The sequence below is a fragment of the Anneissia japonica genome, unplaced genomic scaffold (assembly GCF_011630105.1).
Source record: "Anneissia japonica isolate Jap-2015-1 unplaced genomic scaffold, ASM1163010v1 scaffold281_len866295_cov195, whole genome shotgun sequence".
NCBI classification, from domain to species: Eukaryota; Metazoa; Echinodermata; class Crinoidea; order Comatulida; family Comatulidae; genus Anneissia; species Anneissia japonica.
Window position 1 is genome coordinate 839,588 of NW_022728190.1, and position 16,115 is coordinate 855,702.

Consider the following 16,115-nt stretch of genomic DNA (forward strand, 5'->3'; position numbering starts at 1 on the left):
GTTAAACTAGCAATTCCGTATTATATTTATAAATCTTTATAACATTATACAAAAATTAGATTTTTCTTAAAAATTGAAATTTTGCCGGGAATGGGGCTTTAAATACACATAAAAGTTTGATTATAATTGCACTAAAATATGAATAATAACAATATGAAATATGTTACACTGTTAACTTTCGGTAACAGTGTGACTGTCGTAATAAGAAATTTCATTGAATTTTACAGTGATTTTATCTACTTAGGTTAATTAAATCTTAACCAATGTTTTAGTACCTTATAAATAGTTTTATTCCTACACTGTAGAGATGAATGTATTTAATAGCTTTTAAGTAGCCAACACAAAGTGAAAATATTAATAATAATTGATCATAAAAATGTGTCTGTTACCACAAAAAATGCTTTTTTATATTACAAAGTTAATATAAATTAGACTGAATTTATTTAATTAAATTTAATTTAATTAAATTAAAATTTAATTTTATTAAATGACATATGTATATGGGTCTATTAAATCTATAACTGTTGGATATTAATTAAAATTTAATAATAATGTAAATTACTATATTAAATAGGTTTCCTGTACGCTGAAACCTATTGCCATTACCATTTGCATCGGTTTTAGTCAAGTATTTTATAGTAAATTTAGTTTTGGTTCAAACATTGCTATGAATATGGACAGATACTCTCCTTAAGATACCCATCAGATAACCAACTATTAATGGATAATAATACATCATTCCATAAAAATTCACTGTAGCACTCAATGATAAGGATAAAAAAGAAATTAAATTACCATTGTAAGCATTTTACTTTCTTAATTATTCCAAGATACATGATTTTAATCCAAGATACGTGATGGACAGTAGTTTTTATCGGCATGGCATCTTACTTTGAATTTTTCTTAACTTTTTGATGTAAATTTCTGTTTGGTGATCTTGTCTAGTGTTTTGCTTTTAAACAATCCAAAAATATTTGTTAGTGCTTTATTCTCTTTTATGTTGCGCCTTGTTAAATCTTAGTACTGTATGTTATCTTTTTTCACGGTATGTTTTTGATGTGCTAAATTGTATTGAGATGCTTTTTAATGTCCCAATTTTCTATGTAAGTTTTAATGTAAATTATATATCAAGTACAGATTTTTTTGTAAATTTCTATTTATTAAATTCTGTACAGCGCCTGCAAACATTTTAAATTGATATTGTGTGCGCCTTATTAAATAGATATTGTGTGCGCCTTATTAAATAAAGTTATTATTTTTATTATGACTGACATAAAATAAGTACTGATCGAGTTTATTTGTTAATTAATTCTATTAAATCCATAATATTGACACTAATTTAAGAAAACTTAGAAAAGCATATTTATATTGTAGATTGATATTTATGTCACACTGTTACCGAATTCTAATTATGTATTTTTAATTACATTTTTCTAATTATAATTTTTAAAATTATGTTTTTTATTTAGTTATTTGAGATTTACCAACCTATTAAGCAAAAAAATATATTTTTTTTTATTTAAACACTTATAAGCTATTTTATGTATTTTTTTTGTTAATTAGTTATTTCCTGTATTCCTCTTCCCCCCAAAATATAAGCTATTTTATGTATTTTTTTTGTTAATTAGTTATTTCCTGTATTCCTCTTCCCCCAAAAATATGGTGCTAAATCATTTTTTTTTTCAAGACATATGGTTTTATGAATTGATTATAGATCTATACATCCTTACAAGAAACATTATTATGACGATATGTTATTTATTGTTGAATAAACCTGCTTTTTTAACATGGATATTCATGTGGACATTTTGTCACACTGTTACCGTCACACTGTTACTGGGTATTTAATTAGTTATCATTTAATATTTTTTGTATTCATCAACCATTTTAAAAATAAATTGTGTCACATTTAAGCTTAAACTGTATCTCATGTTATGCATACTGTACATTGAAATTAAAATATCTACTTCCAGTTCACAGGGTTTTAGCATTATGTAATCAGGCAAAAAATTGATGTCCTTTTTCGTCACACTGTTACCAACGCAAATATTAGTTATTATTTCATAAATGTAGCTAGTTAAAAAAAAATGAATTGTTGATAAAAAGGGTGTAGTAGTAGTTGTAAATAAAAAGTTTGTTTGATGATGTTCATTGATTTTTCTAAAAAATTATGTGATTGAAGTTAAAAATTTGTCTTTGAATGTCACACTGTTACCGTGGAATTGCCCAGCTTTCGATTTGTGCGACGCTAGAACGGAATCACTAATGCGTGACCGTCCTGCCTGGCGTCTTACGTTCTCTGCATACGTAAATAGATTTGGCCAAATTGCGTTCCAGAATCTAATCTAATTTGCCTAAACTTTCTTGATGTCGTAGGTTAGTTTTTGCCCAACAACAACCAATTCAAATAAACACACCCGTCTGAAGGAAGTCCACCCACTTACAATGCATGATGTAACGAGTTATTTTTAGCAGAGTCTCTGTGGAACGCTAGTATCCATGCTGTGAATGAACGATCCAATCAGCCACTGGGCGGGTCTCTTTAGGGGTGGACCGCGGTGTTGCCTATTTTTATACGCAGCTGTAGAACGCACGAGTCTTTACGCTGTTATTTAACGATCCGATCAGCCCACTTGGCGGGTCTCTTTTAGGACAGACCTCGGTGTTGTAAATTTTTAGCTGCAGTTAGTGAGCTGTTTATGTAGTGACCGTAAACAACAAGAGTAAAGAATAGGCTTTGCATTTTTAACTTTACGGCGATCACAATGTCTGATCTAATCAATTGTAAGAGTTTGAAATCTGCCAAATTCGGAGCCAATTCCTTTATGTTTTGTTAGCATTTGTTTTTTGATTTTTTTTATTTCATTGGCTGACAAATAAATATACAATACTGTACAACACCCACCAATATCTCACCAAACGTTTCCCATGGCATGCTGGAATAAGACTATAATTCCCTTATATTTTATCGCCATCAAAATGAAAACAAACTAGAATAGGTTAGGTTTCAGTTCCTTCAACATGTGAACCAACATTTGCTTTTCTTTAATAGCTAAATCTTCTTTTATATATCCATAGTGTTGTTGTATCTAAAGACTGTTCCTGCTATGTTGGGTATGCAAAGCATACCGGAGAAGTACATCTACAATTAGAGGAATGCCCTCCCCTCCCTACTATGCCACCATCGATAAAATCAACAAGCGCAGCTCCAACAACTACACAACAGAAGCCAGATAATACTACACAGAAACCAGCTACTACTGCACAGAAACCAGCTACTACTGCACAGAAACCAGCTACTACTGCACAGAAACCAGCTACTACTGCACAGAAACCAGCTACTACTGCACAGAAACCAGCTACTACTGGAACTAATATTACCACAAGTGAGCCTATTGTTACCACAGAAACACTAATCACTACCAGTGAAGTACCACAGAGTTCCACGGAGAATCAAGATGTTTCCACTTCTGCTGGGGACAAAACCAATGCTTCTACACCGAATTTGCAGAATCCTGCCATGACGCAGAGGACAAGAAGAGACATGCCAGTCCAAATACAACATGCATGTTGTCAGATTGCATTCACGAAACAAAATCAATCAAAGAAATTACTGTTTAATGCCACTGGATGGACAGTCGAATTTAACTGTTCCAACAACTCTTTAGAAAATGTGAGTATGGAATGTCATGTACAGTACATTTCACTAATACGGTAGAATAATAATATGGGGAAAATTACATGCCAAATAAGATTAGATCCCTGTTTCTCAACCTTTTCTACATTGGGTCTATGGTCAAAATGTTGTGGGGAAAATTACATACCGTACCAAACCTGATGAAGGTATTTAGGTACACTTTAGATTAGATCCCAGGTTCTGAATTTTTTTCTACACTGGGCCCATGCTCAAAATGTTGTGGTACCATAGGTGGGTTCTCATATGGTTAAAATAACAAACCAAACCAAATGAAGGTATTTCTACATACTGTAAGTCATTTTCAGTTAAATCTTTTTCTACACTGTGTCCAATTCATTAAACCTACTGTAGAGTAATATTATGAGGAAAATTACATATTAATACTCATCCAAACCAGATAAAATATTTCTACATCAGCTGTAGGTATTTTAAAAATAATAGATCCCTGATTCTCAACCTTTTTCTACACATGGTTCAGACTCAAAATGCTGTGGTCCCATAGGTGCCTATGGTTTGGAAATATATTGTAGACCTACTTTACAATATAGTGTAAACATTTTAAAACAGCATATTATAATGTAGCTCTGCCATTTTTATGGGCAATTTGCCAGGCATATTCTGGGAGATGAAATTTTAGGCTATACCATTTATGAAAATGGGTTTGTGAAACTTCATACTCAAATACTTGCTCCTTCTGCAGGTGGTGAGATGCAATAATTCTGGATGCAATGACATCGGATTTTTTAAGACTCGGTTCAAGTTTGAGAAACAATTCAAGGTGCCTAACGAATGCACGAATGTTACCAAGAGTAAGTAGACTTTTGCTAAACCAGTGAAATGAGCCAATTAAAGGCAGTAACTAAGGTGTACCATAATGTTTTATTTGGAATAAATTCATTTCAAAATGGTTTATTTTCATACTACGCTCACGCTAGGGTCAAATTTTCTTTCGCCAAAATGGCGAAAGGTTTTTAATTTTTTCGCCAAATTGAAAATGCTTTAACCAAATTTAAAAACCAATAAAATTTCACAAAAACGGTTCCATAAATGAATTAATTGCTTATTTATTTCTTATTCATTTGTAACCAGTTGTAAAGGCGGTAATAATAATAATATAAATGATTGAACAAAGGAAACAAAAATGATCGTTTACAATATATGGGACCGATAGCTACCGGACCTGCTCTAGGCCTAGTGCTTCGTCTAGGCATTAGGCCTAATTCAAATTGGGAGTAGAGAGTGCCTCATTTTTTGGCATTACAAGCGACTGCTATTTTAAATACTGTTTCGTACAGTAGAGTAGGCCCTACCTGGTGTTTTGCTCTGCAGCATATCGAATGTAAAAATTTTATCAATAAAATTGATGCTTTTATATTATTTGACACGCATTTTTGGTCTTCTGTACTCTTCTATAAACACAACACATTTTGGTCACCACGATGACCTTTCCGGAGGGCAGAGACCGCGCCTCCAAAACCCTGCCCGGCAATTGGTTAATATTTTTCTGGGGTGCGGTGTTGGCGTGCAAGCACGTGCTTAGATTGGGATGATGTCAGATCGCCCAAAGTTTCATAGTGCATGACACAGGAACAAACTCAGTGTAAGACGATGAAAACAGATTTATATAAACGAATATAGAAACCCTAATGGTTTTGTTTTAGAGATAAATATAAATAAATTTAAATTTCATTCTCTACAAATTTCCTCCGTAATCAGGGGCGGCGGAAGCATTTATTGATTGGTCTGGCGTGAGAGGCTCCGATAACCTCAGCCCACCATGGTTAGGGCTGAGGTAAAAAAAATTTTGTAAAATTTACACGTCTAGATGCTCGGAAATAACATTCAAGTTCTTAATTCATTCATCACTATGCTGAGGGCAGAGACTGTGCCTCCGAAACCCTGCCCGCCAATTGGTTAATTTTGTTTTCAGGGGTGCGGCAGTGGCGTGCAAACACATGCTTCAATGACATCAGATCGCCCAAAGTTTCATAGTGCATGACACAAGGAACAAGCTCAATGAAGACGATGAAGATTTAATTTAAACATAACAAGAAACCCTGATGGTTTTATTTTAGAGATAAATATAAATAAATCTAACAGATTAAATTTCATTCTCTACAAATTGATTGGTAATTTTTTAGAAAATAATTAGAAAATTTTGTAAAATGTTCACGTCTAGATGCTCGGAAATAGCACTCAAGTTTTTAGAACGCCAGGCCACTGAAAAGAATCACCCTGGTAGAAGGTTTTACTAATTTTGTTTAACATACTGTCCTGTCATTTTAATCAATTTATCTCCATGGCATGGCATGACAGTTCATTTTCACGGCATCTGGTAGACGTATGCTTGTTGTTTTGTTGTGAGTTAACTGATCGTCTGGTTTAAGAAGTTGATTTTTGTGTTTGGACCGAATATTACATTCGGAATTAGGAAAGATTCGAATTTTCGGAATACAACACATGTATTATTTTAAGTAGTATAATAACTATGTTTTAAATAACGAAATCGCCGAAGAAATATCGTTCTAGCATTCTCTCTTAGCGTGGGAACGATAGTTTCAGCGTGTCATGTGCAGACAATGATCAAATTGTTTGCTTCGAAGCCCATGCATGCCCAGAACGATTTATTTATCTGGGATTTTCGACATGAACTTGACAATGTCTATAAATCTCTACTGAACATGTGGTGAAAATCGGGTTGCTTAGTGATATCTCCGCTGCTCGCGATAACTTTAAAAGAGTTGAGCCTAGCCTAGGCCTAGCCTTGACGAATCTCAAATTTGTTTACAGTATATAAAAATTTGCTTTCGCCATTTTGGCGAACGATGCAAACTTTTTCTTTGCCAAACGGTATCTTAATTCGCCGTTGGCGAATCGGCGAATTGGCTAGTGTGAGCATAGAATCCATGTAATGAAATAGACCCTAAAAGATAACAATAATTATATAAAAAAAAACCCTGTAGAATTAATCATAAAACAAATTTGCAATAATATAATATTAATACATGTAGTTAATTTACTTACAAAAAAATAGGCCACAGACAATAATAATAATTAAATAGCAAAAAAAGAACAAAAAACTTATGGAATTAATTCTAGTAAAATATGCAATTGTAATTGATGTCGTTTAGTTACAAAAAATAATCCATTTGAGTTTTAAAAAAAGCTTTGAGCAAGGCTTCTAGGTATGTGTGCATTGTAAATTTTGTAACAGATTTCAATAATACACATACTGTACCAATCAAGCTGTATGAATGTGGAGCTGTAGATTGGTGGTTAAAGTTGCTTGCCTTCCGTTCCCAAGGTTCTAGGTTGAACTCCTCAAAGTCACAGGATTTTTCTTCACTACAAAAACATCTCCACTTCCAGACAAAAATATGACGACAGGGGTCCAACAATTGAGGGTCCAACCTGGATTAAAATTACTGGTAGTTCATGGGGAGAGATTTTATGGTTTAGGGTGGTCCAAAATTGTGCTTTAGACCAGAATATTGTGGATTGGCAAGTACAATAACTTGATTTAGATATGCTCCCCCAAACTGCATTGACTCATTTTAAATTCAGGTTTTATTGGTGTTTTAACAGTTTGCATTTTGCAGATTGAAATCCTGTAAGCCCTTTTTCTTCTTCTTTCAAATTTAAGGCCAACTTCATAGTTCACTTCTGCTGCAGATTGAGTCTCACCAGAATTAAGAACAGGATCAATAAATAAATGAAGTAAAATATAAAATAAAGTAAAAAAGAGCATGTAACCCAAGGCGGGGCCCTTTCTGGTACTAACCATTTATTCTATCAAAGTTTGATTAGTTCTGTTTAAATGTGTTTTGCTTGTGTGGCTTGGTTCTCTGAACTGACCATTGCGAATACAAATAAATAAAATAAAATAACAAAGGCAGCCAGTAAAATTGTAAATGAAGATCAAACCCCTGTTGCAGAAATTCATGAAAAGGCTCTTGTTAAAAAACTAAATGAAATAATTGTAAATGGTAATTGTATTTTAAAATTTGGCCATCGGGTTTAGACGATACACACATCTTGTGTTGGGCTCTTAGCCCATGGAGTCCTCTTGACACCCCTCTGGCCTTTTCTTGATTTGTGTGCTGAATATGTAATAACAAATAAATACCACTACTGCTTCCAAAACCATTGCTACTCATTATAAGACAATACTTATTCTCTCTTTGCCCATGTGCCTGAAAAACATATGTATCACTCAGATTTATGCAGTGATACCAATCTGTGTAAAGAAAGATACTGTATCTTTCTAAAAATTGTGCTCACACCACATCCATATTTTTTTGACTAGGCAAAGGACCAATAAAAACTGAAGACTTCCTCTTTGAGACTATTAATAGCGACTTGATTGAATCATGCAATAACCAAAGCAGAAATAAATGTTCAAAGTTGAACCTTACCCAAGCTACCTGCCCATCACAGGTATTTATGACGTCATTTGTTTGCTTATAAGACATTGCTCCAGCCACCTTAAAAGAATAAATCTAGATTGTTTAGTGGTACATATACTGTATAGTACATGCTAATGGATGCTTCAGCTCGAGATATAAAATCAGCCAATCAATGGGTCAATATTTACATGGTCATACATATTCATGGGTAATAATGACTAGTACAGTATTCCGATTGATCAGTAGTGTAATGTGCTAGACCCAATTTGCTTAGCATTGAAATGGTAAATACTGTACATGTAAGTAGTTTGTGTATTTTGTCTGTGGATGTATTTCCTTATTGCCTTTTGATAAAAACATTACCATTAATTATAACATACTTATATATTCAGTGGCGGATCCATGAAATAGAGGGGGCCCTTTGGAAAGACTTTATACAGTAGATGGGGGATCTATACCACCTTCTTGATAAACTTTGGCACTGTATGTATTCATTTTATATTTTTGTCATCTGACAAGCAATACGATTTTCTCTATTTTTATATGGAAAAATAAAATATCTTGAATCTTGAATCACAACAGCCCCAAATGGAAATGTAAGATTATGACATTTCTAGATGGCTGGAAATGACACTCTCAAACTTAAATTTAAATATAATTTTCCTTTTTTCTCCAATTAAAAAAACAATTTTTAAAAATGTAGGTTGGGGAAGGGAAGTGGGTGGGCTGGAAATTTAAATATAATTTTCCTTTTTTCTCCAATTAAAAAAACAATTTTTAAAAATGTAGGTTGGGGAAGGGAAGTGGGTGGGCTGGCTTCCCCTCTCCCCCCTTGAATCCGCCATTAATATTTATTCTTATTTGTTTCTCTATGTTGCGCTGTTGATTACATAAAACCTAAAATGTGTATTTTTTTTTATCTTATAACTTGCAGTCTGACTTCTGTTGTTGTCCACTGCCAGATGGCCTCTGCAGTAAGACTCCGCCTCCTATATCCACAACACTCCCGGCTTCTCCTCGTCCAAGCAAGAAACATGGGGCTGTAGGTACTCATCATGTGAGGATTCTGTTAAAGATTTCTAAGTTTACCTACCTCTGTTGACACTATTACGTTTTATGTGACAAATACCCTGTTTTGGTTGCATATATGATATAGTGCCCATATATGGGTGTGATATAACAACATCATGCCCATTTATGAGTATGATATAACAACATCGTGCCCATATATGGGTGTGATATAACAAAATCATGCCCATTAATGGGCAAATCACTCAAATTTGCCACAAAATTAGTGTGGATGCTGCTAATAAGTACAAAGTAATTGAGTATTTTTGATGTTCTTCAAAATAAGTTTTATAAAGCTGGACACTCACTTCGCGTTACAACGGTCGCACGACCGTCGTAAAACTCACTGCGCGTTACAACGGTCACACGATGTCGTACAACGAATCCATCTCCCTGTCAGTGCTAGACGACGCGATCACCGTCTGCTGCTTGTAGGGTGGCAGTCTGAACAGATCGCCATTAAAAACAATCCATCGCGCTGTGCTGTTGCATTGCATAGGCTTTAATAATAAGTGGAGTTGATTTGATTTGAATTTAAAAATTGAACAGTAATGAAAGTTACCAATATCTGAATTATAAACATTGAATGCTGAGAATACATAAATGGTATTAATGAGGAAGATGTTTGATCCAATAAATAACTAAAATATACTGTACAAAGTAAGAAATTTACAAATATAAGTAAGCCAATTAATTCAACCATTGTAAATCAACTTATCAAACATTTTGATAAGTCAAAGATTGCCCAATATTTTCCATAAGGAGAATGGTTAGATATATAATAATAATAATAATAATAATTATTATTATTATTATTATTATTATTATTATTATTATTATTATTGTTATTGTTATTATTATTGTTATTATTATTTATCAAAAATATTGATAAGTCAATGATTGCCCAATATTTTCTATAAGGATAGTGGTTAGATATATAATAATAATAATAATAATTGAAAATTGAAAAATTTGTTATTCACAAAGCCAAGCCACTAGAGCATAAGCATGTGTTTGCATTGACGCTTTTATTTTGGACACTGAATTTTGACCTACTATACTAGGTTATAGTATTATTCATTGAAATGATGAATATTTGTTAAATCTTAGTCATCACTAAAGCTGATCGCTACAGCAGATTCGGTAAGAATAAAGTGGAGCTGATTCCTTGAAATTGTTGTGGTTTTATAATTTAGCAAATATAAAAAGACGACTTAAGTATAAAGATGTTAAATTCATCAACACCACTTCATGCTAAACTAAGTAAACATTTTTTCTTTATAATACGCAATATGTTGCTAAGAAATCCAAAAATAAAATAGACAGAATTAGCAACTGGAATCACAAACTGGCACAGGTGGATTTTTTTTTTTTTTTTGGTGAGGGGAGCGTGGTTAAGACAAATTCTGCCATCGACAGGAATTGAACCCAGTACCCTGAGACTGGAATGCAAACATCTTAAATTCCAAGCTATCCAACTCCACTCTATGATTGTGTTGTGTACTTTATAATCTTATATTTTCTAAATACATAAATTGATGTAATGTTTATATTTAGCACAAGTCTTTCGATTGGAGGATTGTTGGCTACATTGGCATATTTGTTATCTGTGGTTTATTTTTGACATTTGTTGGGAGGATGATCCATGGGAAGAAAAAGAATGACCAACTAGAAATTCCCAACTACAAGTACAGTCGTCTGCGAGCTGATTACGTGGATCAAGAACCTTAAAAGATATCTACAGTCAAAGTCATCCGGAAATAGCCTGTCTTAAAGAAAGGTCATGATGTCTCTAAAGGTGAATTTAGGGTAACAATCACTACTGATATTTAGTGCCAAAGAAGGGTACAGACATATATTTTTGTTTTAGCCTTTCTACAGGTATATCAAAAAATTTCCCTTATGAGCTGTTTCTGCAAATATATCGAGCAAATTTTTCTATTTTAACATTTTGTGTAAACTTTTGCTGGTCTAATGCACACAAACGCATACAGTTTATTTATGCTAAAGTGGAATTTGTTGAGCATGTGCACTAAAATTAGCTATTTGGTGTAATATATGCTACATTGGCAGGGTATTAGAAATATATAATACATTATTTTGCTTTATTAAATGTTGAACAAAATCACATTCACAGGAATCCCAAGTTTCGCACAACTCGCGCGAGTCTCCCTGAGTCTCCCGCAAGCAAGCATGAATCTCCCGGAAAATAACCCATCTCCTGTAAATTCATAATATTTGCTTGTTTTCATGTTTTATCTTTTATCATTAGCTGTTCCCTCCAATTGCAGACTCCCTCTATTTAGAGACCAAAGACCATGGTTTTGGCAGATCCAAATGAAAATCTTCCCTCCAATTAAAGACCACTATAAAATACATAATGATGTTAATGCAATTTTGTTATATATGATTTACACATAAAAATATTACACGATGGACATAATAAAATGTTTTGTGTATATAGTGTTTTTTGTATATTAAATGACAATAATGGTGATGATGTTAGTAATTACTGTAATATTTTAATGGAGTTGGGTAAAACGAGTACAGGACTTCATCTCTGGCTACCATGAAATGTTTTATTAAGAATATCCCTGAGAATAAGTAAGCTCATGTAAATCTATTTTAAATTATTTAATGTATTATTTCCTAATTTCACTCTAAATAGAGAAATCTAAAGACCGGATTTAATGCCCATGGTTTCCAAGTCTCCTGCAGGGTACTGGAAATTAGGCAGGAAGGCCTCCTGCGCTTCCGCTAAGAATCTTCTGGAAAAATAAACCATCTTCCGCAAATTCACAGTATTTGCATGTTTTTACAAGTATTTACTACTGTATTATCAATTGTCTCAGCATGTGCAGCAACTGTGTACATGTATTAAAAAAACTCATTTAAACCGATCTCCCAGATGTGTATTCTTCCTACTACTATTATTACTTTAAATTATTCTGTACATTTCAAATTTTCCTTAAAATCGCAATAAAGTTACTTTGAATCTTGTGACCCCTGCTTTCAGGTCGTGTAAAACCCAACACTTTGCAAGTTAGCAACGTTTTCACTGCAGTTGTATTTAGTGTATGCACAGATTTGGGGTCAAGTCTAATCTAATTATAGTTTACCATAGAGTACAACGCTCTTGTCGTCACAACACCAGGTGGCGCCCCTTTGTTGCCAACCAGACAAGCGGTCATTACGCCTAAATGACCTCATAACCTTAATGGTTTAGAATAGGTTTTCTGGAATAGGCATTTTAAAACCTAATAATTTACCATCAAAATGTACTAAAAACACAAAAGCTCACATTATATAGTTATTGAACACATATTTAATCATCAATTAAAATTTACAAAAAAAATTAAGGTACATCTTATTAATTGCGTTAGAAATTCGGATCAATGGTTTGTCAGTGGGGACATTTTGTGTCGCTGATAGCAACTGAATAGTATCACATGTTATCATGACGTAACAGTGTAGTACTCTATATTAAAGATGCTAAATCATGGATTGTATAGCATTCATGATGAAGTTTTATGTAGAGTATAGTGCCTTACCCTTCAAACTGTATTATTTGTATAATTTCAGTACAGTACATGACACTGTACAATTTGGATTGAATAACACATGTTTTCCAATATTAGAGAAGCTACATCCGGGGATATGGTTTAACAAACGTTCTTACACATGTTATTGTATTTTGCTGCTTTTGACCATTAACCCATGGCCAGCTACTGTAGCTTGAGGGAGAAAATTAATAGTAGAATAGTAAAACATGCAAATATTTTGAAATTTTGTGAGATGTGTTAGTTTCAGGGAAATGTTTGCTTGCGAGATTTTTGTTTGCTTGCGAGATTTTTGCTTGCTTGCGAGAATGCATAAGAGCATGCTGATTTTAGGTAAGCTCCCACAACTTATGGGTGGTTTGAGACCCCCAGTAGAATATTACACTTGTCAATTATGTTTTATGTGGTAGTAAAAACATATAAAATGTGGATACAGTATTAAAGTCAGAATTTAATTTTGTTTGACCTTTCAACATGGCTTGATATTTGATCCTAGCACCTGTTTTCTCATATTTTTATATTTCTTATTGTGCTTTTATTTGTTTTTTAATTTAGTGCTTGTATTTGTTTTTCAAGGTTCTTCATAGAATGTGTATAGTATATTTGCATCAAGATAAAGAGTCTGCAATGGGAAGGTGCTTCTAATATTGAAGGCAATATAAATGTTGTGAACATTCCATGCATGTTTCTTATAAAATTTATTTACTTTTTTAACCCAAACCATCAGATGTTAGATGTAAAAGTGACATTAAATACTGTTTATGTTGTGTACTGGGTTTCATTCAGTGATATTTCATAATTATTTAATATTAATTATTAAATTAATTTTATATATCATCTCATTCATTATAGTAATTATAATAAAATTTATATAACACCTTATACAGTACAAACATTCCACATATTATACCCATATGATCACTTCCTGTAAATAGATCATTCCAATGCATATATCATGTTCAAGGAGAATTGCCCATCATCAATACAGGGCTACCAGGAGAACTTAGGCCCAGCCAGTCACAATATATCTAGCATGGTGGTTTTATAGATATTGTAGGTATGTTTTATTTAATATATTCCCACTTCTAGGCGCTGTGGATTATTTAATTGAATTGAATTGAATTTGATTTTTTTTTAGATACAAAAATCCTTGATCGTTAGACCTTGATCTGTCTAATACCTATGTGTTAAATTATCCATATAATATCAGAACTGAAACTGAAAATAATTAATAATTTTTTACTACCTGAGATGTAAGAAACAAAGGAAACAAAACTGGAAAATATTGTGACCTTTTTCATTGAATATCCAGGATTGTAATCTGACCCTGGAGATGATCGGACAAGGAATCATCTCAAGCCCAGAATGGGCGCTTTGTTCAGATATTGATTTATTTTTTTTTACATGCTTATAAAATTGCGTATGTATTTTATTTGTATTTGTATTGGACTGAAAGCCTTACTTTCTGCAAGTTTTTTTGTAGTAGTACTGTATCATGATTGTTTTATGTATAATTTTATGACAATGTGGAGAAGTTAATTGATTGATTTGTATTGAACAAATGCTGTACACTAAAATGTAGCTTTTACATTCCTTAGGTTATTTGAACTTGAAGTTTATGATGAATATTAAATAAATAGAATAGTTTATTGTATCTCCTGTATGCAGATGTTCCAACCACCTATTACTTTTCTCTCATGCATGTATTAGCAGCGGCCTATCTAGAAGTCTTGTAATGGGGGGGGGGCTGATAGTGGGGCGCGAAGGCGGAGTGGAGGGGGCTCGATGATTAGTTGAGGGGCCCTAATTCGCAAAATATGGTGATTTTAAGGTGATTTTAACTACTTGACCATGATTTTGGGAGGTGGGGGCAACTGGGGAATGCGAGTAATTATTTTGGGGGGGTGCGCACACCTGCGCCCTCCCCTAGACACGCCACTGTGTATTAATCTTCTGGAGTGTCGGAATACCAAGTACACACTGCTCAGACTGTTGTTGGCCATGGGGAATGCAATGCAACTGATCGTTTTTAATTACAATCCACTCTGACTGTTGTCAAAAATAAACAAGCAGTGTCGCATTGTCAAGTGAATAAAGAAAGTGGAGATGGAGGATTCGTCGATCAACAGCCCTCACAGAGAAAGTTGGTACAGAAATGAAAAATTATGCATACTCAAGAAGCAACTAATACCCTTTTTTTAATTTTTCTTTATTAATTTGAAAGATTTGACAAATTATGGAAATTTTGGAGATTCCCCCAAGTTGAATGGAACATCTGTGTATAAAGGTACATTTAATTGCTGAGAAATCAAATTTTGCTTTACATGTTACTTGTTTCAAAAACATGGTTAATGTTTTGTTTACTGTTTTATATGTTTGTATGATGATTTAGTGTTCAGCTGCACTGTATATGGTGTTGGGTTATTTTTCCTTATAAAAAATAGAATTTCTTAAGCTTTCAAGTTTTCTCCCAAAACTAGATAAAAAAAATTTGTCTAGCCATTGATTGTGAAATTGCTCAGCATTACATTCAAGTTCAGCTTGGTGATTAAATGTTTCTGAATAACTGTACAATAAGATCTAATGTACCTATTTAACCAATTGTAAACCGTAAAACCTTGAACAGAGCCCTGGGCTTCTCTTTTTTTTGTAACTTCGGGATGGGCTGCTTCTTTTCGAAATGGACTTCCTTTTTTTCTAGTCTATTTTTGCGAACTAAAGAGGGCGCTTCAATTCAAGATGGGCTTCTCAAGATTAAGCACATTGAGCTTCTATTCAAGGTTTACGGCATTGTTCTGAAATACAGTATTTATTAGTGTATTATTTAGGGGAAAGAGAACTCCATTTTTGTGCTGTACCGGTATGTTAGTGTTCGGAATGAGCAAGGGTATGTGCAGTTGAGCATATATATTTTACTTTCATAAAACAAGAAATTAGACAATTAAGATGCATTTTTGCCAAATATTAATTTACTCAGATTTATTATTAGTATATATATATATATATTTTTTTTTTGGTTTGTTTTAAATGGAAAATAAATATTTGAAATTTTGGAAGCAAATCAAAGATATGATTCTCCTTTTACAGTACCACCTGTGTCATATCAATTGTTATCAATGTTAGACCATATACTTTTAAAATTTCACTGGTAAAGATCGTTATATGTAGTAGTGTATTTCGAAGTGGCGTGTGCGTGCATGAGACCGTTCCCATATTTTAACTTCAAAAGGAAAAAGAAAGAACCATCTTCCATAGCCATAGAAATATTATAGATACTGTAGATGATGGCTCTGCATTCTGTAAGCTCCACCCCCTTGAATATTATTGTTAAGATCCTGTAAATCATGGCGTAAGCAGTGGTGACTCCAGAAGTTTGCTAGACCA

The 16,115-nt window shown here is 33.3% G+C and overlaps 1 protein-coding gene across 2 annotated transcripts in view; it reads left to right on the forward strand.

Moving 5' to 3' along the window:
* The window catches only part of LOC117113990, a 17,234-nt gene extending 1,442 nt beyond the window's left edge, over window positions 1–15,792 (forward strand). Inside the window, exons 2-6 of one of the 2 annotated variants that reach the window (XM_033257498.1) lie at window positions 3,079–3,673; window positions 4,398–4,506; window positions 8,004–8,134; window positions 9,038–9,160; window positions 10,729–15,792. In XM_033257498.1, coding sequence (XP_033113389.1) covers window positions 3,079–3,673; window positions 4,398–4,506; window positions 8,004–8,134; window positions 9,038–9,160; window positions 10,729–10,902 — 1,132 coding nt within the window. In that variant the 3' untranslated portion in view covers window positions 10,903–15,792. The remainder of the gene's footprint in view (window positions 1–3,078; window positions 3,674–4,397; window positions 4,507–8,003; window positions 8,135–9,037; window positions 9,161–10,728) is intronic. The other variant, XM_033257499.1, reaches the window with a different exon arrangement.
* The last annotated feature ends 323 nt before the right edge of the window (window positions 15,793–16,115 follow it).